A 27,536-nucleotide genomic window follows, 5' to 3' on the forward strand; every position below is an offset into this window, starting at 1 on the left:
TGTGCTCCAGTAAAGGTCAGAGTATTCAGACACGCGCTGGACCCAGAATAAACACAACAAGACAAAGTAACAGCATGAAAACCGCACTCAGCACTGCCTGGGGTCAGCAGCCTGTAATTGTGGTGGTGCAGGATATATATGAAAAATCCATTGCAAAGACTTTAATGATAGAAAACATCTGACTAATTTGTATTAATAAAACAAGGGTTGTTTTCATAGCTTTCAGAGAACTATAAATACTCTTCTGATGCACCACAATCCGCACATGATGATTGCCATCCATGGCCAATCACAGTGATTAAAATATTATTTATTGATTTTAGAGGTATGTTATTATACAAAAAAAAAAAATAAATAAAACTTTCAAATGGAAGCATTGTTCCTTTTTTTTCTCCATTCAACCAAATGCATCACCTTTTCGATTATTTTTTTTTTAGTAAATGTGTAAAAAAATAAAAAGAAAAATCAGCTTGGAGTAAATAAAGAAAATACATTATCCTATGTATGCTAAAGAGGACTTTCCTCCTTACAGTAACACATTTTAGATTTTTTTAGTGACAGGTACTCACTCTTTCTTTTCTCATCTATGTGAGAATGACATCAGCTGCGTTTATAGGACATTTCTAAATGCATGTAATGATTTTAAATGATATAATTGACGCTGTGCGTTTACCTGCATAAGACTTTTTATTTTGCTTATTTAAAGTTCTATTATAATAAGGGTCGTTAAAAATAATCCCATTCTACTTCTAGAATGCCGTATAGAATGCCCCCTGCACATATTTTCTACGGCAAGCCAACAGCTGCTCAGCCAAGCTGTGCTGGCCATCAGGAGACTGATGAGTACGCGGGGCTACGAGCGCACCAACAAGACAACGCCAGGAATGGGCAGCGGTGGACGTTGTGTCTACCAAGGCCTCGGGTGTAGCTGCGTCCCCTCATATGTTGTGTCTAGCTTCTGCCACAAAACAACACCGCTCCGTTCCCTCTCCACGCAACCTTACAGCTCCCCTCCGCGCTGGCACAGGGAGTCACCGCCACAAACTATTTCACACGTGCCTCCAAAACATTCTGGACGCAAGAAAAAAAAAAGAAGTGTGAGGGAAAATTAAACAAGACTGCGCGGGGATACATTGGAGGGGACATGTGTTCCAGCTGAAGGACAAAAGCTCTTTTGTCGTTCCTCCCAATACTGTACCAGGTACTCGCAGGATTAGTCGCTGCGCACTCCAATGAGGCAATGCTAATACGACGAGCTCAGGAATCAAGCCAAACGTAAAAAAAAAAAAAAAAAAGTTTTCCATAGGATCATAAATTGTGTTTATATCTAATATCTATATATACACACAGTATATATATATATATATATATATATATATATATATATATATATATATATATATATATATATATATATATATATATACATACATACATACATACATACATACATACATACATATATACATACACATACATACATACACACACATACCTAATTATTATATATATTTATTATTAAAAAAATGATATATATATATATATATATATATATATATATATATATATATATATATATATATATATATATATAATTATTATTAATAATAAAAAAATTATATATTTTTTGTATAATATATATATTTAATAATTAGGGAGATATATATCTCCCTAATTATTATTAAAAAAAATTATATACATTATACAAAAATATATATTTTTTATTATTAATAATAATTATATATATATATATATATATATATATATATATATATATATATATATATATATATATATATATATATATATATATTATATTATATATATAATTTTTTTTTTTTTCAATAATAAAAATTAGGGAGATATATATATACACACACATACATACACACACACACAGACACATATATTTTTCTTTTTATTATTATTATTGTTATTATATCTGTGTATATTATAAAGTGTAAAAAAAACTTTAGTTGTCCTTGAATTGCAATAAAAGTTCTGAAAATCTGTCCATTCCCTTTTCTCGGCTCAGCACTTGTTTTGCACATATTGGGATCTCCTCCAGAAACTCTCAATCAGTCTAATTGGTAACCTATCCCATACTCTTCCTAATCCGCACTGCTAGAGAGACCAGGATAGGCATAACCGGGTCCCCCTAGGTATGATGAGAGCAGTAGTCTGAAAACAGCTGCATCACCAGAGGCAGCTTACACCTGCTGCATGAGACGCCAACGTGCACCAGGCAGGCATTCGGAGCGCTTTGGGGATTTATAAGAGTTAAAAGCATTTAATACAAATTCCAGCATTCCAGCCTAAAAAAACGCCTTCACTGAAAGCTTGCAGATCAGGAAACGAGCAACAAATTATGCAGCAATTTTCAGCACCAAAACACAACACTGAACCTGAGCCAGATGTGTGATTTTTTCTTTTCCTCTCTGTTTTATTTAGTTTATGTCCTCCTCAGCTCTGACAATCTGTGGATTTTCACACGTCGGAGAAGTCTACTTCGGTACATTGCACTGGCAAGGCAAATATTGTCAGCCGGTTGTGTATGGGAGGGGGAGGTGTGGACAAATCTGCTCAGCGCTGTTTGCATTGAAATGAACCACAGATCATAACCTAAAGCCCGTTCAGAAAGAGTCCAAACACAAAGCAAAGCATAAGGTTTTTGTTGTTTCCTTATTGCTAACAGTCATGCACATGTGCAAGAATTCAGATATAATAGGAGCCCCGCACCCTCTCTGCATATCACAGCTGTCAGTATTCCTTCCAATGATAGTCTATGAAGGGAACTATAAGCACCATGTGCAAGGGGGCAGGTGAAGGGTAAAGGGGTGGGGCCAAGGATGACTTTTATGGAAAAAAGTCAAGATTGGCTTTTAATTTAATCTGCCTCTACATTTACAAAGGTTTTTTAAAGTGCTTTTTCTAAAAAGTAATGAATTTAGTCATTGTATGCTCTGTATACATTACTTAAACACAAATATATTCTTTAAAATGTGGCAGAAACATAATACACAACCCTTGCATTCAATAAAGACATGAGATTTACATAGTCAAGCAAGATCATCATCTATGGCCCCCATATTGAACTCCAGACGAAGAAGAGGTCAATACACACATATAGCTGCCCATACAATCAGATTTCACAATCTCTGTACAAACTAGTTAAGATTTACCAAGGACAAACCTAAACTAAAGCCCCGTACACATGCACAGATTGTTGGCCAACTGATCGGCCAACTTTTGTCCAGTGTTTGTTGGTTGAAATGTGCTCTAGACTTGCACTGGACTTTTGTTGGCCAACAAAAACCAACTTCAGAAGTGATGTCATGTGATGGTTGACTTTCCGTGTGTTTTTTCTTCTCTGAGCATGCCCAGTCTTGCTCCTCAGATTTTTGTCTGCCGAAATCTGTACTGACTGAGGAACAATCGGCCGTTCTTTGTTGGCCAACAAAAATTTTATAGCATGCACACCAGATTTTTTTCGGCCGAAAATTCGCAGTTGGTTGTTGAAGCATTATACTAACAAGCCTACAATCGGCAGATCGGACGTTGGCCGACAATTTACGGCCAACAATCTGTGCGTGTGTACGGGGCTTTACTGTTCAATTTGTATCCAATCAGGCGAGTCCTCGCACTACATAGCTGATGGTAGATCTAAAGGAGATCCATGCAATCAGATTGTATATAGTGTATGGATGGCTTATAGGGGATGTTTTATTTACCAAAGCATTTGTATTTCTGCTCAGCCAGACTTGATTCACAAAGCTGTGTCAGGCAGCAGAACCACGATAGTGACCTCACTCTTCTGGACTGCGGTTAGGCAACAAAGCTTGATTATCTCTCTACCCAAAGCCTTGTGATTGGACAGTGAAGGAGCAGTAATGGACCTGAGAAGCAAATCTCTCTCCTCCTGCCAACATGTGTTTTTTTGCCAGCACATGAGTACGTACCCCACCCAATTAGCCAACCCATGCAGTTGATATGGAGTCAAATAAAATACTTAAATTAAATGCAAAAGTAGATTTAATTATTTTTTGGATAAATCCATAACTGCATCCATTGGTGTCTTTTTTTTAATATATGCCCAGTTTTAAGGTATATGTAAAGCCTAAAGCTTTGGATAGAGTAGAGAAGGGTTAAGATCAAGCCCGTCTATGTTGGTTGTCTGTGTACCATTGAGTAGATTTCAGTTCCTGCCCCAAGGACACCAGAGGAAGTTAGAGGAAATCTCCTAAGGTGAGAGGAATTCCCCTCTTAGACAGCTGTCCCGGAATAGGTGTTCCTACTAAACAAAGTTCCTCCAACTCTTCATTTGAGGGACTACCCTAAAATCTGGGATTTTCTCTCACTTTTTTCAGGTTGACAAGGGTTATCAATGTAAATAGAAGGGTGCTTCTCCCAAGGTAAGAGGAATTCCCATCTTAAGACCGTTGACTCTGGAATCTTTGTCGCCAATGGAAAGATTTACCTTCACCCTTTTGATTTGAGGGACAACTCGAAAATTAAAGTAAAGGAAAATCCTACATTTCAGACTAGTTCCTCAATTTGAGAGGTAGAGGTAACTCTAGTAGGGGTTCCTGGTTCGGTACAACTAAGAGGTGAACTCCTTTCCCTTTGAAGATTCCCATCTTTGTTCATACTGGTGACCCTTATAATTTAAAATTTTGGATTTTCCTTTACTTTAATTTTCAATTATAAGGGTCACCAGTATGAACAAAGATGGGAATCTTCAAAGGGAAAGGAGTTCACCTCTTAGTTGTACCGAACCAGGAACCCCTACTAGAGTTCCCTCTACCTCTCAAAATGAAATTTTGGATTTTTTTCTCACTTTCTTTTTTATTGACAAGGGTTACCAGTGCAAATAGAGGAGTGAATGTCCAAAGGTGAGAGGAATTCCCTCAAAGACAGTTGTCCCTGAAATCAGTGTCCTAACAGAAATATTTACCTCCACCTCTTCATTTAAAGGGACAACTCTAAAATGTTGAATTTTTCATTACTTTTTTTTTCATTGATAGTGGTCACAAATACGAGCAAAGATGTGAATCTCCCAATGGGGGAGGAATTCCCCTCAGACAGTTGTCCCAGAATTGGGGTCTATGGAAAGATTTACCTTCACCCTTTGTTATAGGGACAGGTCTAAAAATGTTGGATTTCCCTTCGCTTTTCTGATGACAAGGGTCACCAGTGCAAACAGAGAGGTGAATCTCCCTAGGTGAGAGGAATTTCCCTCCTAGAGAGTAGTTCCCGAAACAGGTGTTCCATTGAAGAATTTACCTTCACCTCTTGTTTTGGGGACATCTCACTTTTTCATTGATAAGGGTCACCAATACAATTAAAGATGTAAATCTCCCAAGGTGAGAGGAATTCACCTCTTAAGCCCCGTACACACGATCAGATTATCGAACGATCTGTCGTCCGTTTTTTGTGGCATGCTAGTCTGATGTGGAAAGTGAAGAGGTTATTTTCATACAAATTTTCCCGTACGACAGAATTCTACTTCAGAAGTGATGTCATGTGTTGGATTGTTTTGTATGTGTTCTTTCCTCTCTGAGCATGCCCAGTCTTGCTCTTAAGATTTTTTTCCGTCGAAATCTGTACTAATGAGACGAAAATCGGACGTTGTATTACGGACGACAAAAATTATATAGCCTGCACATCAGGATTTTGTCAGCCGAAAAGTCGGAGTTGGCTGTCGAAAACATCATACTAACAATCCGAAAATCGGTCGTCGGACGAATTTTCCCTACAAATTTTCTTATCGTGTGTACGGGCCTTTAGACAATTGTCCGTAGAATGGGTGTTCCTCCTGAAAAATTTACCTTCACCACTTGATTTGAGGGACAACTCTAAAATGTTGGATTTCTGCTTACTTTCTTTTTCATAGATAGGGGTCACCAATATGAACAAATATGGGTGCCCCTATTGGGAAATTTACCTTCAACTCTTGTTTTGGGGACAACTCTAACATTTTGGATATCCCCTTACTTTTTTTTTTTCTTTATTTAGTAAAACATAAAGGCATACAACAAATCAGTACGATGTACAATGAAAAACAGCAGTCTAATAACAGAGTAATAAACAGAGGATCCAAAATTGAAGCGTTCATCAGGAACATGACAGTATATGAGAACATGAAGCTGAATTAGACCACTAGTGGACCCCCACGATTGTAGGTAAAGTAAGTCTTAGGAAACAGAGAAGCCCATAGGACATACCACGGATATCCCCCCACCCACCGGCATCCATCTCAGGGCCGGGAATAGGGAATTGGGAGAGATACCCATAGAGTCCCAGGCCGTCATAATAATCACCGAGGGGTCAGGCGTATGTATGCTCCGTAGAGGGGAGAGCAGGGTGCATACCCAGGAAACAGCCTAAAGGCCCGTACACACGTACCGATCGTCGGCATACAAACGTCGGTGGACGAAGGATCTGCCGATTGTACGCGTGTTAGTATGGTGCCTCCGACAGATGTCTGCGCACAATCCGCGGACAAAAGTCTTTCTTGCAAACATGAAAATTTTTGTATGCCGACACCAGAACGGACGATTGTTCGCCTGTCAGTACACAATTCGGCCGACAGACCGCAGATTTGCAAGACTGGGCATGCTCAGAAAATAGAAAACACAGGGAAAGTTAACCATTACATGACATCACTTCTGCAGTCGGCGGACAAAATTCTTGTGCTGTCCTTGTGCTGTCTTTGCACTTTTCAGCAGACACCGACATCCCGGGGAGAAAAGAGGAACATTTGTATGCCGACCATCGGTACGTGTGTACGGGGCTTTAGTGTTGTGTTAAGGAGCAAATAAACAAGTCTCGGTCTCCCGGGTACCCTTACTTTCTTTCTCATTGCAAAAGATCACCAGTACAAATGGAGGAGTTATGCCCCGTAAACACGTTCCGATTATCGTACGACAAAACTCGCTTTCGACCTGGTCTCACAATAATCTGATCGTTAGTACACAGCTTTCGACAGCCGATCACGACAGTTGGTCCAACAAAATCCGAAGGGACAAACAGGAAAACTTCAGTCGTACGACATCTTCTCGAATGATAATTGTTTCGTCAGTACAGTATTCGTACGCTAAAAGTCAATCGACAAATACCACGCATGATCGGAAACAGTAAAATAATCCGCAGGGGTCAGACGTATATACATCACTTCTGTTACGTAGCTATGAAAAATACACTTGGTCAGTGAATCGTACGAAGAAAGTCGGATGGTTTGTACGCAGAGTTGCTTTCGATTTTAGTAACATACAATTACGAAACTTTAGTCGTACGATTATCGTAGATAATCGGAACGCGTGTACGGGGCATTAAGCTGGATACACACTGTACAACTTTTGTTGTCAGATTTCCTTTAGATTTACCTTTTCTATGTAGTGCAAGGGCCTGCCTGATTGCATACAAATTGAAAGTGTTTAGATCTGACCTCATATTATATGGTTTTGGTAAGTCTGAAGGAAAAAATCTAAAGAAAATTGTATAGTGTGTATGGCCCATCACTCTCCCCAGCAGGACACAAATAGCAATTAAAATGTAAAAGAGGGTCTAACCCTTCCCTCCTATCCAAAAAAAAAAAAAGGTTTTGCCTATGGATACACTTTACTGAACTAAAATACTATCCAATGGCAGCAGTACAATAAATAAACTTACAGGGGTTGGAAAATTAGAATTCAACAGCCAGTCTGTCAATTCTAGGAGACAGCAGGTAATTTTTAAACACTAGACAACATTTGCTCCCACTGACAACAATCACAGGGCCAAGAGGTTAACCAGGTGTCCGGTTTCTGGCTACCTTTTCTCCTGGGATTTCTCCAGCCCTGAAATAACATTAGCAATTTGCTTAACAGCACATCCAACCCTCCAGTGTCCAGGACCATCTTGGGAAATGACTTCAGTCGTATATTACCAAGGTGCAACCAACCAGTCAAGAACTCCTCTGCCATTTCCTAAACAGGTGCCCAACAGCAAGTTCTACCAAAAGGAGTCCACATCTCCAGATCATCATCATTGTACTCACTCCAGCTTCCCCATAGTACAGATTACATCTAAACAGCTATAATAAACCATTTAAGAAGGAAGCTTCTACCAAGACAGCCAAACCACCTCCAAAGACAGCTGCTGGGCTTATTGTTTACAGAAGGCCATTATCCCCCTCCAGTGATAAAATAGGTGCAACACCCTGGAAGCCGTCAGAATTGTCACTTGTGAGATAGCGCCCCCAATTGTTTGTTTGCTTTGCTAAGGACAAGACAAAAGAAGCCCAGGATTAAACTTCTAAAGAGGTCATTCAGATACATCCATTAGTGGAATTGCTTTATTATCTGAACTTCTTATCCTTAAATAAAAAAAATCAGCCCTTTGATAGACAAAAACCCTGTAAAACCTGAAACCACATCTGCTATATCCAGCCTAACGAGCCACCGGGCAATAATGGGCAGATGAGCCAATCTACAAACGTTCCAAAAGGAAATCTCTTTACCTTCAATGCAAAAAAAAAAAAAAAACACAAGCAAACACAGTTTGGTATTTACCATCAAACCACAAGAGACGGTAGTGGATGTGCTTACAATTAACACGCTTACCTCTTGCAGAGTCTGAAAATGCAATTATTCCAACAATAAGAAGGACAAACTGAAATTCCATCACGAAGGACCGTTTAATGTCTTCCAATAAATACCTAAAAAGGCAAAGAAAAAAACATCTGAATTCAATACTTCTTTATGACCATCTTCAAAGAGCAAAAAATAATATTGCTTTAAATTAGAGAAAAAAAAAATAATAATTATTCTGGTCTATATATCTTAGCAAAAACACAAACATTCGTCAGACTAGAAACCAAAGTCAGCTCACTGAATGCAGCAAAAAGCAAACATTAAATCACTCAGCAACCATTCAGCTATCTTACACTGGCCCGATAGCACGAAACGGACAAAAGCTCAAATCTGATTGGTTGCTGCCACCCACTGCACTTTGCAGATATGGTTTTGTATGTAATATACAAAAACAGAACTCACACGTGCTCTCTCTCTATATTAGTCACTTGAGCTCCGGAGGGTTTTACCCTCTTCATGACCAGCGCATTTTTTTGCTATTCAGCACTGTGCTACTGTAACTGGCAATTGCGCGGTCATGCAACGCAAATTACATTTATATCATTTTTTTCACACAGACAGAGCTTTCTTTTGGTGGTATTTGTCCACCACTGTGTTTATTTTTTTATTATATAAACAATAAAAACAAAAATGTTGAAAAACAAAAAAAAACAAAAAACAATAATTTTCTACGCTCTGTAATAAAACATAAAAAAATCAATTTTCTTCATAAATTCACTGTTGTATACCAAATAAGTGAATGTATTTTAAACAGTTAACAGCTGACAAACTGAACAGAAAAAAAATATTTTTTTTAGCTGCCTAGATATAAGCCCTATTCACATCGGTACTAATTTTTATTTTCTCTCTTATTATTATATTTTTATATAATAATAACTTTTAATATATCTTATATATATATATATTTTTATATAATAATAACTTTTATATTTTATATTTATACATTTTATATATATATATATATATATATATATATATATATATAAATATATATATATATATATATATTTTATATAACAATAACTTTATTATTATATTGCAGGAGAAGAGGAATCCTATATTTTCCTATGGTGCCTGTTCACATCTATGCAATTGACGCTCGTCCTGGTGCGAACTGGTGCAATTTTGACCCCAGAGAGTTTAATAGAATCGCACCAAAAGTGCATATACATCAATTTAAGAAGCATTTTTGACCCTTATTTGCTATAACAGGGTTCCACCCCAAGACAGGCAGGAGATATTGCTTTGTATTGGGCAAGACGCAGAAAGCATAAAAAAAAAAAAATAAAAAGGCAAAAAAAAGGCAAAAAAAAAAAAAAAAATCATATTAAAGTGCAAAAAAAAAAAAAAACACAAAAAGAAAAAAGGCATACAATCAAATCAAAAGTTTATCAAAAGGATACGAAAACAAATCAAAGCGCATAAACAAAATGCACAAAAAGAACGCATGAAAAGCGCAGTTGGACAAGTGTGAACCTAGGTTAAAGGCTGAGTTCCCTTTAGTATATAAACCCCCGTTTTCCCACGCCGTCAGTCGAATAGTGCTTCGGTACGTAATCCTGTCTCTAAGAAACAGCTTCTTTAACTTGCCAATAAACAAAAAAAAATATATATATATTTTTTTTTTTAACACAGACTAGTCGTTAAAAGTTTGATCTTCAAAAATTGTACACCATTCAGTACCTAACCCCCCCTACCATTAGTCAGGTAGTGCTTTCTTTGCTATGTAATCCTCTCTCTGAGGTTCTTTCTCTTGCCCAATCCTTACCGTGACACTCGGGACAAAGTGACGTTGCCACCAATTAACTGTACAAAATAGATGTCAAAGGCCGTCGGGATTTACAAATGCTCCGCGAAACAGCCCAAAGGTGTGCATTTATTACAGCCGCATACACTGGGCTCACTCTCACTCTCTAAACAGTTGTCTGAATTCCTGACTCTTGTAAAGGCTGTCTACCCTGGGGACACACAACAATCCTTGCATTCAATCCAGCGCGTTAAATAATTACACCTTGTATTTTGGCTTACAAATATTTCCAGTGGGGGCCCCTCAGCCGTGCATCGGACAGGAAAGGCCCCTGCAAGCTGCCTTTCGGGATCTCTCTACTGGTCTTTAAAGGGTTAATAGGACAAATCTACGTCGACTCGAGCAAAAGAAAGCAGAAAATAGCCCCCACGTGCTCTATGCTTCCTATACAGTATAGTCACATTGACAGCACCCTATGAAAAGCCGTATTGACCGAGCACAGTGGGGCTACAGTAACACACATTGACTGAGCAGCGTTCATGAATGCTACACTGTCCCCTGCTTCTCTATTGGGCTCTTGGATGTTCTTCCATTTGGCTAAGTCAAAATATCCAGATGTTCCAAAGCAAACGATTGCCTGCGTTAGTTTAAGTTTCTAGTTGAAAAGAAAGAAATATTGATCATCGCCATGAAAGACCCTTTAAAAAGGTCTTCCTCGTCTTTAAACTTCTTCCCCCGGCACCTTCTGCTAAATACACTTGACAGTACGAAAGGAAAGCAAAAGAGTTACGATCAGCTGATGCAAAGCATAGCTGTTCCCGAAGGTCAGCAGAGTTGAAAACTAGCTTAGAACTTCCAAGAAAGTTTTGGGTCTGAAACTCGGATCTGATAACCCGAGGCAAGGAGGAAGTCAAGACTTCGCATTAGGAGACAATCATAACATATCGAGTAGAAAACTTTAGAAAACACATTCTCAAATACATTCGGCACATGCTACCGGTTTCTTAAATGTCCTCATTCATTATCATATCTAATCAACCAAATTACGCCAAATCTAGCGGTAGGGACTCACATTCCATTGGAGTTTTTGAAGGGTAATACCCCATTTGTTAGAACTGAAGAAGAGTCTTGGAGAAGCTACAACACTTCCTCATGAAGATGAAATATTTCCTCATTCATCATTATACCTAATTATTTAAAGTACGCCAATTGTAGTGGTAGAGATTCACCTTAAATTGGACTTTTTGAAGAGCAATGCCCGACTCGTTAGAAGTGAAGAAGTGGCTTGGAGAAGCTAAAAAACAAGTCCAGTTGAATGTACCCAACTACTAGATTACACCGTGACCTGGATAGAGGAGAACCTTCAACCTTGCACCTAATTCCGGCATGGAACCAAACATAAGAAAACACTAACATTATGAACTACTACTAGATACACTATGATCTGGATAGAGGAGAACCTTCAAAACTTCCACCCATTTCTGGCAAGGAACCAAAAATACGAAACACAGCCAATACCAATAATTCCGACCAATGCAAGAAGAACATTTTCTGTATTCTGTAAACACCTGCCCAGTGTGCCAATCACCTTAAATTATTATTTTAGTTCACAACAAATTTGTTAGAAGTGAAGAAGAGTCTTGGAGAAGCTACAACAATTCCTCATGAAGATTAAATATTTCCTCATTATACCTAATTATTTAAAGTACGCCAATTGTAGCGGATATTGATTCGCCATAAATTGGACTTTTTGAAGGACAATGCCCGACTCGTTAGAAGTAAAGAAGTGGCTCTGAGAAGCTACAAAACAACTCCAGTTGAATGTGACCAACTACTACTAGAGGAGAACCTTCAATCTTGCACCTAATGCCGGCAAGGAACCAAAAACGTGAAACACTAACATTATGAACTCCTACTAGATAAACTATGATCTGGATAGAGGAGAACCTTCAAAACTTCCACCCATTTCTGGCAAGGAACCAAAAATACGAAACACAGCCAATACCAATAATTCCGACCAATGCAAGAAGAACAATTTCTGTATTCTGTAAACACCTGCCCAGTGTGCCAATCACTCTAAATTATTATTTTAGTTCACAACACCAATTGACCAATCTGCATTATACCCAAGCCATACATATATGTAACCGTTGGGTATCCCGCTAATTACTACAGCACTAGCACATCATGCTTTTCCTTTGGAAACTCTTGAAACTGTTCCCGTATATATGTTTGGTACAATCCTTGTGAATAATATAGAACGTAATTCAGGCAATGATGATGGCCTACATTGTTGGGTTAATAATGTCATTAGCCTCGGCTTATGGATTCTGTGGCCCAAGGGTTGGATACAGTAAAACATATGTAAGTCGTATTTGTCTAACCAATGCCTGGCATCTGACATCATTAAGGGTTGTAGAAGAGATGTCAGGATCCAAATATAATCAAAAATGTATATGTAGAGGTGTTACAGTGCTGTAGGTGATGATGGTTCTGGTTGGTGTTCATCCACGCGGTAGATAATATATTCGTTGTGTAGGTGAATATGAGAGGTAGTCATTATTCAGTATATAGGTGAATATGAGAGGTAGTCATTATTTGGTATATAGGTGAATATGAGAGGTAGTCATTATTTGGTATATAGGTGAATATGAGAGGTAGTCATTATTCAGTATATAGGTGAATATGAGAGGTAGTCATTATTTGGTATATAGGTGAATATGAGAGGTAGTCATTATTCAGTATATAGGTGAATATGAGAGGTAGTCATTATTTGGTATATAGGTGAATATGAGAGGTAGTCATTATTCAGTATATAGGTGAATATGAGAGGTAGTCATTATTCAGTATATAGGTGAATATGAGAGGTAGTCATTATTTGGTATATAGGTGAATATGAGAGGTAGTCATTATTCAGTATATAGGTGAATATGAGAGGTAGTTATTATTTGGTATATAGGTGAATAGGAGAGGTAGTCATTATTCGGTATATAGGTGAATATGAGAGGTAGTTATTATTTGGTATATAGGTGAATAGGAGAGGTAGTCATTATTCGGTATATAGGTGAATATGAGAGGTAGTTATTATTTGGTATATAGGTGAATATGAGGTAGTCATTATTTGGTGTGTAGGTGAATATGAATGTAGACAGGTCACTCATGGTCTAGATGGTTTTAAAACCATTTCCAGGGTTAGGTGGTACACCTCCGCCATCCCACCATTTCATGTTTAGTAAACAGGGTAATATTAAGGTGGTTTTTACATCTGAAATAATCTTAATAATCCAAAAAAACATCAATAAATAGTAGAGGCTGAAAACAACCTGAAAGTATTAAATTAGGGATATTTAAAGGGATACGTTCACAGGGACAACCCTGCCGGAAATCAGGGACAGGACAAAGATGAGTATGTGTTGCAATGAGCTGTATACCACAGTAGGGGGATTGGGATGAGATGCAGTGGGTGAATATTTATAAACAGGTATAGGGGTGAAGGGGAATTTATTAATAAACAGGTATAGAGGGGTATTCTGTGTTTATCCTGATCTAGTACTATGTAGGAAGTTCTGTATACCTCCTGATCTAGTAATAAACAGGAATAGGAGAGAATTCTCCATATGGCCAGATACAGTAATGAGTGGTATAAGGGGGGATTCTAACCTTATCCGGATCTAGTAATATACATGTATTAGAAATGATCGGTATATAGAGGAAGCATGTATGGAGGGGGGGGGGGGGGGGTTCTCTGTATGGCTTTACAGTAAAATGATCAGGTATGGAGGGAACTCTGGATTTGGTTTGATCCAGTATTAAGCAGGTATAGGGGGATTCTGTTTGTCACCTGACCCAGTAATGTCGGTATATTGGGGGAAATTCTGCATCTTGTGAAGCTGTCAGATTCTCAGTCCATATGTGAGAATAGGATAGGAATACAGAATACTGTATATGTGAGAATAGGATAGGAATACTGTATATGTGAGAATAGGATAGGAATACGGAATACTGTATATGTGAGAATAGGATAGGATAGGAATACGGAATACTGTATATGTGAGAATAGGATAGGAATATTGTATATGTGAGAATAGGATAGGAGTGAGGAACATGTGTTATTATATTGTATAGGAGATATTAGCATGAGATATATTAGTCCTTTAATGATTACTATGGGATTCTAGCAGTGCTCCTCACAGTGACCCCAGCAGGAAACACTGTAATCCTGGCTGTATGATGTACTATTGGGTGTATTGTTGGGTCTATACTGCATGTGTTATGTATTATTGTGTATATTATTATTGGGTGTATTATGTATCTGGAATGTATTACTGCATCTGTATTAAATGTATTATCAGATATATTATTATTGGATGTATTGTATACTATTGGGTGTATTATTATAGGATTTTTATTGGGTGTATTATTGCATGTATATTGGATGTATAATGAATTGTATTGTTATAGGAATAAGGAATACTAGGATTGGATGTGGAATGTATTATTGGATATAACATTCATTCTAATTTTGCATGTATTATTCTAGGATGTATTGTTGGGTACATAGTAAATTTTATTATTGGATGTATATTGAATGTATTATTATTATGTGTATTATGGGATGTAATATGAATAGTATTATGGGATGTAATATGAATAGTATTATGGGATGTAATATGAATAGTATTATGGGATGTAATATGAATAGTATTATGGGATGTGATGGATTACTGTAGAGGAGATAATAACACACATGTGATCTATGAATGGTGATGAGTCTTCTATGGTATACACAGTATATATATTCTGTATATGAATGGAGATGGGGGTCCTATATTCTATATATAGTATTAGATGGGGGTCCTATATTTTGTATATGAATGGAGTAGATGGGGGTCTTATATAAGAATGGAATAGATGGGGGTCCTGTATATGAATGGAGTATATGGGGGTCCTATATATAAATGGAGTAGATGGGGGTCCTATATATGAATATAGTAGATGGGGTCCTGTATATGAATGGAGTATATGAAGGTCTTATATATGAATATAGTAAATGGGGGTCCAACATATGAATATAGTATATGGGGGTCTTATATATGAATGGAGTAGATGGGGGTCCTGTATTTAAATGGAGTATATGGGGGTCCTGTATATGAATATAGTATATGGGGGTCCTATATATGAATGGAGTATATGGGGGTCCTATATATGAATGGAGTATATGGGGGTCCTATATATGAATGGAGTATATGGGGGTCCTGTGTAGGAATGGAGTATATGGGGGTCCTATATATGAATGGAGTATATGGGGGTCCTGTATATGAATATAGTATATGGGGGTCCTATATATGAATGGAGTATATGGGGGTCCTGTATATGAATGGAGTATATGGGGGTCCTGTATATGAATGGAATAGATGGGGTCCTGCATATGAATATAGTATATGGGGTATATGGGGTCCTGTATATGGGGGTCCTGTATATGAATATAGTATATGGGGGTCCTATATATGAATGGAATAGATGGGGGTCTTATATATGAATGGGGTATATGGGGGTCTGTATATGAATATAGTATATGGGGGTCCTATATATGAATGGAATAGATGGGGTCCTGCATATGAATATAGTATATGGGGTATATGGGGTCCTATATATGGGGGTCCTGTATATGGGGTATATGGGGTCCTGTATATGAATATAGTATATGGGGGTCCTGTATATGAATGGGTTATATGGGGGTCCTGTATATGAATATAGAATATGGGGGTCCTGTATATGAATGGAGTAGATGGGGGTCCTATATATGGAGTATATGGGGGTCTGGCAGTCTTACCTCCAGGCCGGTCCCAGGTGGTGCTGAGTGTCCGGACAGCGGTGCTCGGTGCCGGCTCTCCTCCTCCTCACACCATGTCCCGGGGCTCTCCGTCCTCAGGCTGCCCTCATACCCTCCTGTGGTGCCCCTGTGCCCGGTGTAGGTGTATTGGGGGGGAGGGGGGCCGGGATCGGGCGATGACACACAATGAGATCCAGGGAAGCCCCGCAGCAGCCTCGCTCTGCACTCCCCGCAGGCTTTGTGATAGAAGGGACCGCAGAGCAGAGCAGGAGAGCCCGCCCACCTTAAACTTCTAGCCAATGGCGGTCCGGCGCTCTGCCCTCCCAGCCTATAGCTGCAGGAGAAGCATTTAACTCTTGGAGAGCTGCAGCTGTTGCGCTGTGAAGGTGGAGGAGAGCGGAGAGTCCGAGAGTTGGGGGGACACAGGGGCTACACAGCAGGGGGATCATAGGGGCCACACAGCAGAGGGATCACAGGGGCCACACAGCAGGGGGATCACAGGGGCCACACAGCAGGGGGATCACAGGGGCCACACAGCAGGGGGATCACAGGGGCCACACAGCAGGGGGATCACAGGGGCCACACAGCAGGGGGATCACAGGGGCCACACAGCAGAGGGATCACAGGGGCCACACAGCAGAGGGATCACAGGGGCCACAGAGCAGGGGGGGCACACAGCAGGGGGATCACAGGGGCCACACAGCAGGGGGATCACAGGGGCCACACAGCAGGGGGATCACAGGGGCCACACAGCAGGGGGATCACAGGGGCCACACAGCAGGGGGATCACAGGGGCCACACAGCAGGGGGATCACAGGGGCCACACAGCAGAGGGATCACAAGGGCCACACAGCAGGGGGATCACAGGGGCCACACAGCAGGGGATCACAGGGGCCACACAGCAGGGGGATCACAGGGGCCACACAGCAGGGGATCACAGGGGCCACACAGCAGGGGGATCACAGGGGCCACACAGCAGGGGGGCCACACAGCAGGGGGATCACAGGGGCCACACAGCAGGGGGATCACAGGGGCCACACAGCAGGGGGGCCACACAGCAGGGGGATCACAGGGGCCACACAGCAGGGGGATCACAGGGGCCACACAGCAGGGGGATCACAGGGGCCACACAGCAGAGGGATCACAAGGGCCACACAGCAGAGGGATCACAAGGGCCACACAGCAGAGGGATCACAGGAGCCACACTTCATGACACCCAGCACAGAGCAAATTGCATGACACCCAGCACAGAGCACACAGTGCATGACACCCAGCACAGAGCACACACTGCATGACACCCAGCACAGAGCGCACACTGCATGACACCCAGCACAGAGCACACAATGCATGACACCCAGCAAAGAGCAAATTGCATGACACCCAGCACAGGGCGCACACAGCAAACAGTGATGGCCAAGTCATGTTACCTCCCTTATAATAATCACCCCCCAAACCCTGCCTGTTCAGGTCATACCCAATATCACCGGGGTCATACCTGGGTGATGTCCGCTACTATTATAAATACAGTACACAGTACGATGGTCTGCAGTTCGTTGGTCCAATCATCACAAGATCAGATCCTGGTCATTGGATCATTTGATGGTTCTTAATTATTAAGTTGTCCTGGTAATCAGGTGGTTTTGATCATCAGACAGTCCCAGTCATCCTGGTCATCAGACGATCTTGACCATGAAATCGTCAGACAGTCCTGTAGTCCTAGTCATCAGATGGTCCTGGACATCAGATGGTCAAGGTCCTTATCATCAGACAGTCCTGGTCTTCAATTGGTCTTGATCTTAAAATCTTTAGACAGTCCTAGTCATTGGATGGTCCTAGTCATCAGATGATTCTAATCATCGGGTCATTTGACAGTCCTGTTTATCAGCTGGTCTTGAATGCTAGATGGTCCTGGTCATCAGGTGGTCAAAATTATCAGATGATCTTAATCATCAGATGGTCCTGGTCTTCAAATGGTCTTGATCATCAGACAGTCCAAGTCATCAGATGGTCCTAGTCATCAGATAGTCCTGGTCATCAGAAGGTCCTAGTCATCAGATGGTCCTAGTCATCAGATGGTCCTGATCATTAGATGATCCTAATCATTGGATGGTCCTAATCCTAAAATGGTCTTGACATTCAAATTATCACACAGTTCTAAAGCTCTAGTCATCGGATGGTCCTGGTCATTAGATCATTCAGATGGTCCTGGTCAACAGGTGGTCCAGATAATCAGAGGGTTCTAATCATCATTTGATCCTGTTCATCAGGTGGTCCTGGTCATCAAAAGGTCTTAATCATGAAATCATCAAACAGTCCTAGTCATCAGATGAACAGATAGACCTGGTCATCGGATGGTCCTGACCATCAGGCAGTCCTGGTCATCTGATAGTCTTCATCATTAGCTGGTCCCAAACATAGGGTCAGTTCTGGTCATCAGGTGGTCCAGATTATCAAATGGTCCTGATGTGAATGACACAAGAAAAGAAATGGAGAGGAAATTGTTAAATGGGGACGCCAGTTCTGGCAACAACCAGGGATTCCCTCAGTTTGGAGGGATTTCTCTCACTTCCTGTTCTGGGACAGGAAGTGAAGGGAAATGTCATTGATAGGAACAAAAATGAAAAAATAAATCACCTTTAATTTTACTTCAAGTGATTATTACAGGGCAGAGAGGTCCCGGAACTAAGCGGGACTTGCGTTTTACTGCTTCAGCTGCTTCTAGTGGAATAACAAAGATGATTTGGGGAGATGAAGATGTCTCGCCTCCTGTAAATATTTTTGAGCCCCCGTTCAGCCTTTAAGATCAGAGCAGAGCCCCTGGCTTATCATTCTCAGGTGTTCCATCATTGGAAATTTTCATAGACAACGTTGGTTGGCGCAGGAGGGGCAGTAAAAGTGCGGCGGGCAGTCCTTAGGTGGATAACTAGCAGAGTCCCTGCACAGGTCATGTAATGTCAGTGCCCTCTGCACTGCCACCCGGGTGCATGTCAAATGACAGTTGGGTTGAGATGCTATGAGCACCCCACATATCACCCTACTGGCACACTTTGAACATTATAAGGATTCTTCCCAGGAATTCTGCAACTTACAACATTGTGTGAAGAAAAGTGTTCAAGCATACAGAATGTAGCACTGCCCCCTAGGGAGCTGCTGAGTGTGGATTCCCCTGGGTTACCCATAGCAACAGTCCGTAAAACTTATCACCATTATTGTGCATTTGATTCTTCATCTCACTCTCCCCATCTCCTGTAGAGCAGGCCTCACACTTCTCTAGAGCATTAAAACACAGTCTTTGAGAGAAAAATGATATTTTCACAGATTTACTTCAGCCATTGGTAGCCCAGAGCGACATCCCAGATGAGCCCCCAAATGTAGCACTGCCCCCTAGGGAGCTGCTGAGTGTGGATTTCCCTAGGTTACCCATAGCAACAGTTCGTAAAACTTATCACTATAAGACTTGACTCAGACAATGAACAGTCCAGGGGATTTGGTTTTTTTGTGTTTTATTTTGGAACTGGAATGGGAGAAGGGATGAGTGGGATACTCCAACTTGAACTATGCACAATTCAGAGGACACTAACTGTAATGAGTGCGGCAAGGCCACTGCTTCACCTTGCCACTGAAGTGTAGAAGAAAATAGATTCCTGACTGAATTTCTCTTCAGGGTCCTGACTTGGCACCCCCTTTCTCACTTCCCATGCATGCTAGCCCCTTGTCTACTGACTCTCCACTGGAGTGGTCCCCTTCCTGGGCAGACCCGTGGCAAGCTCCCTGGTACTCACAGACACTGTTTTTCCCTGGGTTGCTCTGCCTTCAGGTCCACTAGTCACTCTCCTGGACCTCCTGGCTCAGCATCACACTCTGGATTCACTAGGCTGACTGCCTGTGACCACCTTCCTTGCTGACAGGAGGAGAGACCAACGTCACCCTCCTCCTGGCACCTGGCTTCCCGCCCAAAGATGCCCTGTCACATGTGCCCCTGGCTTTTATAGCCTATTCCAGGATGCACCACTCTTGTGCCCTCCCACTGGGTCTGCAACAAAAGCCTGTGTGTCACTGTCACTGGCTGGGTTTCCTCCACTGTCCAACAGGCTCCCCTATTGGATACAGTGGGAACACTCCCTTAGCCCAGATGAATCACACCCTGGATACATGTAGCAGGCAAAACTACTGATCAGGCTCCCCTGATAAGCAGATGGAGAAAAACAATGCCTTTACCTAGCACCTTTCTAGGAGGGTGCTACAAGAACATATACCGAGAATTACACCCAGCATACAAAATATGAGAAGTGATACTGTGCAGGGTCCATACATATAGAATAAGAACAAATACTGAGAATTACACCCAGCATACAGAGCAAGAGCAGTGATACTGTGAGGGTCCATACATATAGAATAAGAACAGATACTGAGAATTACAGCCTGCATACAGATCAAGAGAAGTGATACTGTGCAGAGTCCATACATATAGAATAAGAACTAATACTGAGAATTACACCCAGCATACAGAGCAAGAGAAGTGGTACTGTGCAGGGTCCATACACACAGAATAAGAACTAATACTGAGAATTACACCCAGCATACAGGACAAGAGAAGTGATACTGTGCAGGGTCCATGCATGCAGAATAAGAACAAATACTGAGAATTACAGCCTGCATACAGATCAAGAGAAGTGATACTGTGCAGAGTCCATACATATAGAATAAGAACTAATACTGAGAATTACACCCAGCATACAGGACAAGAGAAGTGATACTGTGCAGGGTCCATGCATGCAGAATAAGAACAAATACTGAGAATTACACCCAGCATACAGAATATGAAGTGATGCTGTGCAGACTCCATACATACAGAATAAGAACAGATACTGAGAATTACACCCAGCATACAGCACAAGAGAAGTGATACTGTGCAGGGTCCATACACACAGAATAAGAATTAATACTGAGAATTACACCCAGGATACAGAGCAAGAGAAGTGGTACTGTGCAGAGTCCATTCACACAGAATAAGAACTAATACTGAGAATTACACCCTGCATACAGCACAAGAGAAGTGGTATTGTGCAGAGTCCATACATACAGAATAAGAACTAATACTGAGAATTACACCCAGCATACAGAGCAAGAGAAGTGATACTGTGCAGACTCCATACACACAGAATAAGAACTAATACTGAGAATTACACCCTGCATACAGCACAAGAGAAGTGGTACTGTGCAGGGTCCATACATTTAGAATAAGAACAGATACTGAGAATTACACCCAGCATACAGGACAAGAGAAGTGGTACTGTGCAGGGTCCATACATACAGAATACGTACAGATACCAAGATGCTGAGTAGTACTGTGCAGAGTCCATGCATATTGAAAAAGTGTCGACAAAAGAGCAAGTTCCCCTAGAATGTGGGACTTTAAATGGCAATGATCAGGACTTGAGTACTAAACAGGTTTATTAACAAACAATATGTAAGTGTACATTTCAAAAGACACAGATGAATAAACAAACACTTTAAAAATAAGTGGCCATATGTGGGCCGCCATTGCACATTCTCCCCCCGGACACCCAGGGACTCTCTCCATAGGGACCCCTTAACTCCAATACCTGCATACAATTTACCTCCACTGGGAAAATAATAGACGGAGACACGCAATACAACGCCCTCTGTTTTGGACCGATCTCTGGGATCCTTGTGGGAGCTTTTTGGCTAGGTGCGGCCACCCCTGCTGTATAACCATCCTACACTGCTCCACAGCCCCTGTTGACCTCCGCCCCCCCCCCTTCCCCGTTTGCCTCCCCTTTTCACTATGAAACAGTGACCTGTACACCCACTATTGTGGCGGAGTGTCAAGTAAAGTTACCAGGAGCACACAGCTTTTACCTGTTGGTTTAAAAATTCTTGTGGCCTTTCCTCGTCTAGGACTATTCTATGTGTCTGAGATCTGTCTCTATCTGACCGTTGAGAAAGGCGATTGACCGAAACGCGTCTGGTCTCCTTTGGAAGTCTTAGCCACCTCCAGTCCTAGAGACGTAACATATGGCCACTTATTTTTAAAGTGTTTGTTTATTCACCTGTGTCTTTTGAAATGTACACTTACATATTGTTTGTTAATAAACTTATTTAAGCCCCCGTTCACACTGGGGCGATGCTACTTCGCACCGCGACCTCCGAGGTCGCGGTGCGAGCAGCGCGCCGCGACCTCGGAGCGGCCGCCACGGACTTCATAACATTGAAGTCTATGGCGGTCGCCTCCTGGTCGCCCCAAAGAAGCTCCGGACCCTTTTTCTGAGTTGGAGCGACTTGTGTCGCTCCTATCAGAACGGGTCCGCAGCTTCCCTATGGGAGGCGACCTGCGGCGACCTGTGAGGCGACCAGGTCGCCTCACAGGTCGCCCCAGTGTGAACGGGGGCTAATACACTTAGTACTCAAATCCTGGTCATTGCCATTTAAAGTCCCACATTCTAGGGGAACTTGCTCTTTTGTCTATTACTATGGGATGTTGGCAATTTCCAGGGTAACCACTGGATCCTAATCCATTTTCTTCCTCTTGGAAAAAGTGTCGGTTCATACCAGAATTGCAAAGAAATCCACTCCACGTTCCTATGCGATTCAGTGCAATGCAGTTTTCAGCCTATTCTGCGCTTTGCATTGCATTGCACCAATAGTAATAGCGCTACTTTTAAAAACTCACTGCACTGTACACTACTATTGTACACTGTACTTTGGTAGCATGCAATTAGCTGCAGGCAAACACACTACTTTTGTGATTGGTATTGGTATTGTGTTGGGGTGTTAGGATTACATTGACACCTGAAGCGGATCGCATGCTCAGTGCGTTTTGAATGCGGACAGAGCATGGATTTCCTTCATCATGTTCTGATGAGAACAGATCCTAAGAGCAGATACTAAGAATTAGGTGAGGACAGCACAGAGGAGATGTCATGCAGTACCGTGTTATATTTACATACAAACAACACAAGTGTGTCCAATGTTTACAACAAACATAGCAGTTATACAATGTTCATAAACAAACCTTGTCAACCTTTTAGATCCCTTTTAGTGGCGGTTCACACTTCCGCGTGTGCGGCGAGCGCATGTAATATCGGAGCGCACTGCTCCTTAATTACATGCGATCGGATGTGCAGTGCGAATTCAGCCATACACTTTGTATGGCTAAATTCGCACTGCACCCGCACAAAAGTCGCACATGAGGCATTTTGCCAGCCGCATCAGGATCGGATTGCACAGTGGTTCACACTTGTGCGATCTGATCCTGTACGAACTGTCAGATCGCACTGCGATATCCGATCAAACTGGGGGTGTCGTTAACATTTAATTGACACCCCCAGCGTATCGCATATGGCAGTGTGAACTGCCAGATGTGCGTTTGCGATGCGGGAACAGGCTGCAAATTCGCAGCCTTCCCGCAGCGCACAAGTGTGACCCGGCACTTAGCGTCGGTTCACACTGCGGCGATCTGACTTAGGGGGCGACCTGTGAAGTCGCATGCACCGCGACTTCGGCACGACTTGCACAGACTTCATAAAATGAATGTCTATGCATGTCGCTCCAGGTCGCCCCGAAGTAGTACAGGACCCTTTTTCTAAGTCGGAGCGACTTGTGTCGCTCCTATTAGAACCGGTCCTGTACTACACTATGGGACGCGATGGTGCGTGACTTGTCAGGCTGACCAAGTTGCCTGACAAGTCGTACCAGTGTGAATGGAGACTTAAGCCTCGTACACACACACCGATTGTTGGCTGACCGATCGGCCGTCTTTTGTCCAGTGTTGTTGTGTTGGTTGAAATGTGCTCTAGACTGCACACGAATTTTCTCGGCCAACAACAACCAACTTCAGAAGTGATGTCATGTTCTGGTTTACTTTCCGTGTGTTTTTTCTTCACTGAGCATGCCCAGTCTTGCTCATCTGATGTTTGTCTGCCGAAATCTGTACTGACTGACGAAAATTGGCCGTTCTGTTGACGGCCAACAAATATTTTATAGCCTGCACACCAGATTTTGTCCGGCCGAAAAGTCGCAGTCGGTTGTCGGAAGCATCATACTAACAAGCCGACAATCGGCTGATCAGACGTTGGCCGAAAATTCACGGCCAACAATCAGTGCGTGTGTACGAGGCTTAACACTGAACGCAGTTGGCTGCAGTTGGACGCATTTTGAACTGCACTTCAACTGCATAGACAGCCCAGAATTAAGGTAATTCTTTGGAAACAGTTCACATCAATACAATGTAGTTCAACGCAGTTAAAAAAAAGTAGAGCATGTTGTATTTTTCCACACCGCAAATGCAGGGAACGTGCTACAAACGCATCACACCCACACCACGTCCCTATAAGCCAACAAAGCCAAGCCCAAAAACGTATAGAAAAATGTACTGCAATCGACAAAATACACACTGACTGCTTCTAACATACAGTATACATAAAATAAATAAATAAAGCACATCAGATTTGTATTGCCAAAAGCATTCAGGGGAGATCGCAGGGTCCGGTGTCTGGTAAATACCGAGATTCCTACATTATGTATGGAGACTGGGGGAGAAGGGTAAGAACAGGTTGATTTTAGGATGAGTTGCTGTAGCTGTACTTGCCTATCTCTTGTGATCATCAGGCCACTTCAGAGCTGGTAGATAGCAATTATGAGCAGCCCAGGAAGATACACTATATTACCAAAAGTATTGGGACACCTGCCTTTACACGCACATTAACCACTTAAGCCCCGGAGGATTTTCCTGCTAAAAGACCAGGGGGTATTTTGCGATTCGGCACTGCGTGACTTTAACGGACAATTGCGCGGTCGTGCGACGCTGTACCTAAACGAATTTGACGTCCTTTTTTTCCCACAAACAGAGCTTTCTTTTGGTGGTATTTGATCACCTGTGCGATTTTTTGATCACGCGCTATAAACAAAAAAAGAGCGACAATTTTGCAAAAATAGCAATATTTTTCACATTTTTTTATATGAAATTCCCCAAAAAAAAATGTAAAAATCAAAATTTTTTAACATTTTTGGCCAATTTGTTTTATCCTACCTATGTTTGGTAAAAAAAATTGCAAAAAGCGTATTTTGATTGGTTTGCGCAAAAGTTATCGCGTTTACTAACAAAGGGAAAGATTTTTGTCATTTTTGTTGTTTTTTTTTTTAACGCGTAATGGCGGCGATCTGCGATTTTTTTTGCGGTACTGCGACATTGCGGCGGACAGATCGGACCCTTGACTGACATTTTTGACACTTTTGGGGTTACCAGTGACATTTCTACAGTAATCAGTGCTATACATATGCACTGTTACTGTAAAAATACACTGGCAGTGAAGGGGTTAACTTTATTTGGGAGGGAGGGGCTGTGTGTGTCCCTAGGGGCGTGATTCTTACTGTGATTGGCTGTGTAATTAACGTCACTCTGCCTGGCAGGGGCTGACCGCCGCAGTAAATCTACTTGCGGCGGTCGGCAAGCAGTTAACCAGTGCACAAAGCAAGGTCCATAAAGACATGAATGAACAAGTTTGGGGTGGAGGAACTTGACTGACCTGCACAGAGTCCTGACCTCAACCTGATAGAACACCTTTGGAATGAATTAGAGCGGAGACTGCGAGCCAGGCCTTTTCGTCCAACATCAGTGTCTGCCCTCACAAATGCGATTCTAGAAGAATGGTCAAGCATTCCATTAGACACACTCCTAAACCTTGTGGACAGCCTTCCCAGAGGAGTTGAAGCTGTTATAGCTGCAAAGGATGGGCCAACTCAATATTGAACCCTACGGACTAAGACTGGGATGCCATTAAAGTTCATGTGTGTGTAAAGGCAGGTGTCCCAATACTTTTGGTAATATAGTGTATATATATATATATATATATATATGAGTGGGTCCCAACCCTTCACTTTACTATGATACCATAACTCAACTTTTAGCGATAGGCAAAGAGTGCGACACATTCACAAGGTTTTCCCGAACACTGTGAGCCTGTGTGTGAGGCCATAAGTTGGGTCCCCTCCCTTATGACTCTAAGCTACACCACTCTATACTATGGGTGCAATGGCACTGGAGCATAGCTGTAAGTGGCCGGATCATTGACCCTTGTGTCCAGGCTCCCTCTGATTGCCTGGAAGCAGTTACATGAAGTCAGCGCTGCCCATTGGTTTGCACCCAATAAACACTTACTGTATGCCCATTATTCCTCAGTACCTTTACTACCCATTCACACCTATGCGACTACGATTTAGCCGCATTTTATTTGTGATTTTTAGTGTGCATTGTGACACATTATCATGCCGTGTGTTAAAGAGTGTTTTTCTGCATTTTAACCAGTTCTGGGCCGGAAGGATTTGCCCCCTAATGACCAGGCCATATTTTGCGATTCCACACTCTTACTTTATTGGACAATTGCCTGGTCGTGCGACATGTACCCAAATAAAATTGATGTCCTTTTCTCCCACAAATAGAGCTTTCTTTTGGTGGTGTTTGATCACTTCTGCGATTTTTATTTTTTGCGCTATAAACAAAAAAAAGATCTGAAAAGAAAAAAAAAAACAATATTTTTCACTTTCTGCTATATAACATTCCCCCCCAAAAAAATGTAAAAATATTTTTTTTTCGTTCGTTTAGACCAATTTGTATTCTGCTACATATTTTTGATAAATAAAGAAAAAAAATCGCAATAAGTGTATTTTGACTGGTTTGCGCAAAAGTTATCACGTCTACAAACTAGGGGAAAGATTTATGTCATTTTTATTTATTTATTTTTTTAATAGTAATGGCGGCAATCAGCGATTTTTTAGCGGGACGGCGACATTGCGGCGGACAGATCAGACCCCTAACTGACATTTTAGACACTTTTGAGGGGTACCAGTGACATTACTACAGTAATAATGACACTGGCAGGGAAGGGGTTGATCAAAGGGTTGAATGTAAGCCTAGGGGAGTGTTTACTAACTGCATGGGGGGAGGGACTTGTGAAATGACCATAGAAACCTGTGTTCCTATATTGAAGGATCACAGGCACTCTGTGATCATTTCAGAGAGAAGAACGGTCTGCTGTGTTTACAACAACTACCCGTCCTTCTCTCTCATTGGGGAGCGATCGCAGGTGGCCGGCGGCAATCAGAGCGCTCCCGCGGATCGCCGTGCAGGTACAGTGATTCGCGCAGCGAGCCAACCTGCCGCAGTATATATGCGGTGGGCGGTTTGGCAAGTGGTTAAAGGGTAACTCCAAAAAATAGCAAATAAAAAAATAAAATGATATAGCATGTGCAATTGCTCCTCATGTTATATTGTGATTGAATGTTATTACAAATGACCTTTCCT

The 27,536-nt window shown here is 41.6% G+C and overlaps 1 protein-coding gene across 1 annotated transcript in view; it reads right to left on the bottom strand.

The window, feature by feature from the left end:
* The window catches only part of FGFRL1 (fibroblast growth factor receptor like 1), a 262,463-nt gene extending 246,015 nt beyond the window's left edge, over window positions 1-16,448 (bottom strand). The window contains exons 1-2 of the mRNA XM_082267322.1: window positions 16,214-16,448; window positions 8,604-8,698 (exon numbers count right to left, since the gene is read on the bottom strand). Of these exons, the coding sequence (XP_082123448.1) occupies window positions 8,604-8,664 (61 nt within the window). The 5' untranslated portion in view covers window positions 8,665-8,698; window positions 16,214-16,448. The remainder of the gene's footprint in view (window positions 1-8,603; window positions 8,699-16,213) is intronic.
* Between the last annotated feature and the right edge of the window lie 11,088 nt (window positions 16,449-27,536).

This window comes from Pelophylax lessonae, assembly GCF_965119305.1.
Source record: "Pelophylax lessonae genome assembly, chromosome: 1".
In the NCBI taxonomy this organism is placed as follows: domain Eukaryota; kingdom Metazoa; phylum Chordata; class Amphibia; order Anura; family Ranidae; genus Pelophylax; species Pelophylax lessonae.